Below are 3,511 nucleotides of genomic sequence, written 5' to 3'. Positions count from 1 at the left end.
CCAGAACTAGGGATGTGACAGTAATTGATGGCGCGGTTGGGTTACCCATGTCCGTATTGATAGGAATCCCGTAATAAGGGGACACGATCTCTGCTTCGACAAGACGTGCCAAGGAAACCGCCTCGCGAAACACGCTGAGGTTGGTTGTGAAAAACGATTTGAATGGTAACCTGGCTGTGGTGTGATGTCACACTGCAGAATGCGTCGGCAGATTAGATTTGTGAAAATATTATTCTCTCTACGGTTGTATGTGGAACTTGTTTTGCAGAGCCAGACACGATCCTCGTGTTCAAAATCTTCTATGAAGTATTCGGAGGAGGAACCCGCCTTGCAATGCCGAAGACAATCTGCGCGTCGGACTCATCGTCATTGAAGCCTGGTTCAGGGGCTACTGAGGGAGTCCTGGATTAGGAGGTATCCAGACAGCCGGATTATATCCTTTGGCCGGACTGTTATACTATGAAGATACAAGATTGAAGACTTCGTCCCGTGTCCGGATGAGACTCTCCTTGGCGTGGAAGGCAAGCTTGGCAATACGGATATGTAGATCTCCTTCCTTGTAACCGACTCTGTGTAACCCTAGCCCCCTCCGGTGTCTATATAAACCGGAGGGTTTAGTCCGTAGGACCACCAACAACAATCATACCATAGGCTAGCTTCTAGGGTTTAGCCTCTCTGATCTCGTGGTAGATCGACTCTTGTAATACTCATATCATCAAGAACAATCAAGCAGGACGTAGGGTTTTACCTCCATCAAGAGGGCCCGAACCTGGGTAAACATCGTGTCCCTGCCTCCTGTTACTATCCGCCTTAGACGCACAGTTCGGGACCCCCTACCCGAGATCCGCCGGTTTTGACACCGACACTCGGTGTTAGTCCTTTTCACTGGGCTTTGTATTTCACGTTGTAAACTATATATGAGCTGCAATATATATATGCCACTTTTGCGCTTTTTCTTGTTATTAATAAAGAAGAATAGGTTGATCTTAAAAGTGACCATGTGAACCTTAGGGTTATGGCATCAACGACGAAGGCTGACCCGTCTGAGATGCGACCATCAAGGAAGAAGCTTGTTTAATTAGCACAACCAGAGATGGATGGATTTGTTGATACATATGTTAAGTGTTCCGGTGGTATTCTTACCAGCCTAAGAGCATCTACAACCAGGCTAAGCAAACTCGTGCCCTCAAACACCCGCGGACGCGGGCCCGGACGCGTCCGCAGTCGTTTGAGGGGCCGGATTTGCCTAGCCCAGTTGTAGATGCTCTTAGGCTGGTAAGTAGGGCGCGTCTGCGAGCAATGTCTAGTTAGTCCTCAAATTTGCTCATCTGTATCCGAATACCTCACACTATAGATCTTAAATCCATACGAAAACATGCAAATGATAAAATTCACATACTACGTAGATCAACTACCCTAATCCTAGTCGGAGATGTCTACTGTCTCCGTGCCCGGCTCCGGATATATGGGCAGCAACCGCAACTCCAGCTCTTGCGGCTCCTTCGGCTCCTCCATGCTGGCTTTCGCATCCCTCTCCGCTTCAACCTCGTTGAAGAGCGCGTCGGTCTCCGCCCCTTCCTGCCGGATGAACCCCTGGTTGGCCTCCACACCTGCCTCATCCTGGATGGCCTGCTGCTCCGCCATCTCAGCCGCTTGGGCCATCGCGAACTTCGCCTCGGTGTCCTATATGTTGAAGCCCGGACCCGACACTAGCTTCTGCTCTGGCTGCTCCATCTCGTCCTCCGTTGGGCCCGCAACCTCCATCGGAATCGGCTGCTACTCGTCTCCTTCCTCCTCCTCCGCCTGCTACTGCTCCTCCTCCTACTTCGACTCCGGCGAGTTCGGAGGCAGCCCGACATCAATGCGGGCGGTGCGCCTCGCTCGAATCTCCTGCTCGATCTGGTACTGGTGCTCCGACGTGAGCATAATGTATGTGGGTATCTTTTGTTGGACCATGGCGGAGATGAAGAGCGTGGGAAGAGCGGGAGAGAGGAGTAGGATGGGCTCGGGCTGGCAGCGCGGAGAGGGAGGAGGTGGATGTGCTCGGGTTGGGGACGCCAACCGACTTAGATAGCTACATTTGGTCTCGAGCGGCGAGCCGGAGCGGCGTCACGCGTCGTTCACACGCCCACTAGAGGAGACGTCCGTCAGACCGCCGGGTTTCCGGGTGATTCCGTGTGGGAACCCCTCGTCAGTCCGACGCGACAGACGCGCCTGTGCACACCTTGATATGAGGGGTGCTGGTTAGCCTGTGTGTTTGAGGCCCGTTTGAGGAGCCCGTCTGGATTGAATTTTTGTGACCGCTCTGCGACCGGACCGTTCGCCTGCGCGTTTGAGGCGGTTTGGTGTGTCCGACTCTGCGACCAAACCGTTCGCCCTAGCGTTTGAGGCGGTTTGTTGGCATCCGACTGTGGATGCTATAATAGTAGTACAATTTTAAAGTAAATCCAGGCATAACTCTTCAGAAAGGCTTTGATACATCTTGATGTTGAAAAATGAGAACATGATAAGCAAGATTGATACGGGAGAGGCCAATGAGACCGTGGTAAAAATCATCGATCATAGCACGGTCCATTTAACATTTTCGGAAGACCAAAATGCCTGTACTGAGAAAGAAAAAACACCGAAATGCATCGACGCCTCGTACAGAGTCTACCGCTCACGAGGCACACGGATCGCGATCCGCGTGACGCTTGCAAACTCGAATCCCCACCCTCCATCTGCATTCGATCCAACGGCGCCCGTGCCATCCTCCGTTCCCCCGCGCGGCCGAAATCATCGCGCGCAGAGCACCAAACCCGTCGTCAATCCTATTTAAATCCCGCCATTCTCCAGGAATCCACCACCGCGAAAAATCTCAATCTCAGTCTCCATCTCCATCTCCAAACCGCAGCAGCAGGCCATCCCTCGCCGCCGCCCGCCTCCCGCAGCTCCGATGGCCCGCACCAAGCAGACTGCCCGCAAGTCCACCGGCGGCAAGGCGCCCAGGAAGCAGCTCGCCACCAAGGCGGCGCGCAAGTCGGCGCCGGCCACCGGCGGCGTCAAGAAGCCCCACCGCTTCCGCCCGGGAACCGTCGCGCTCCGTGAGATCCGCAAGTACCAGAAGAGCACGGAGCTGCTCATCCGCAAGCTCCCCTTCCAGCGCCTCGTCCGGGAGATCGCCCAGGACTTCAAGACCGACCTCCGCTTCCAGTCCTCCGCCGTCTCCGCGCTCCAGGAGGCCGCCGAGGCGTACCTGGTGGGGCTGTTCGAGGACACCAACCTGTGCGCCATCCACGCCAAGCGCGTCACCATCATGCCCAAGGACATCCAGCTCGCCCGCCGCATCCGCGGGGAGCGCGCCTAGGCTCTGTATCCGCCCTGTGTCAGCTGCCCTTGAATCCCGCTAGATGTTTATGACTCTGTAGTTGTCTGCTCCTCCTTATGTTTCCCTCCTTGTATTTCTAATGGATGCCATCAAATGTTCAAATCTCTGGTTTGATAAATGGGATCACGCATATTTTCTGCTAAA

The 3,511-nt window shown here is 54.4% G+C and overlaps 1 protein-coding gene across 1 annotated transcript; it reads left to right on the top strand.

The window, feature by feature from the left end:
- Positions 1–2,845: 2,845 nt before the first annotated feature.
- LOC119330889 (histone H3.2) lies at positions 2,846–3,511 on the top strand. The gene has a single exon (XM_037604017.1). The coding sequence runs from the start codon at positions 2,936–2,938 to the stop codon at positions 3,344–3,346; it is 411 nt and encodes a 136-aa protein (XP_037459914.1). The 5' UTR covers positions 2,846–2,935; the 3' UTR covers positions 3,347–3,511.

Source organism: Triticum dicoccoides, chromosome 7A (genome assembly GCF_002162155.2).
Source record: "Triticum dicoccoides isolate Atlit2015 ecotype Zavitan chromosome 7A, WEW_v2.0, whole genome shotgun sequence".
NCBI classification, from domain to species: domain Eukaryota; kingdom Viridiplantae; phylum Streptophyta; class Magnoliopsida; order Poales; family Poaceae; genus Triticum; species Triticum dicoccoides.
Note: the sequence above shows the minus strand (reverse complement) of the source record. Positions and strands in the feature narration are given on the sequence as shown.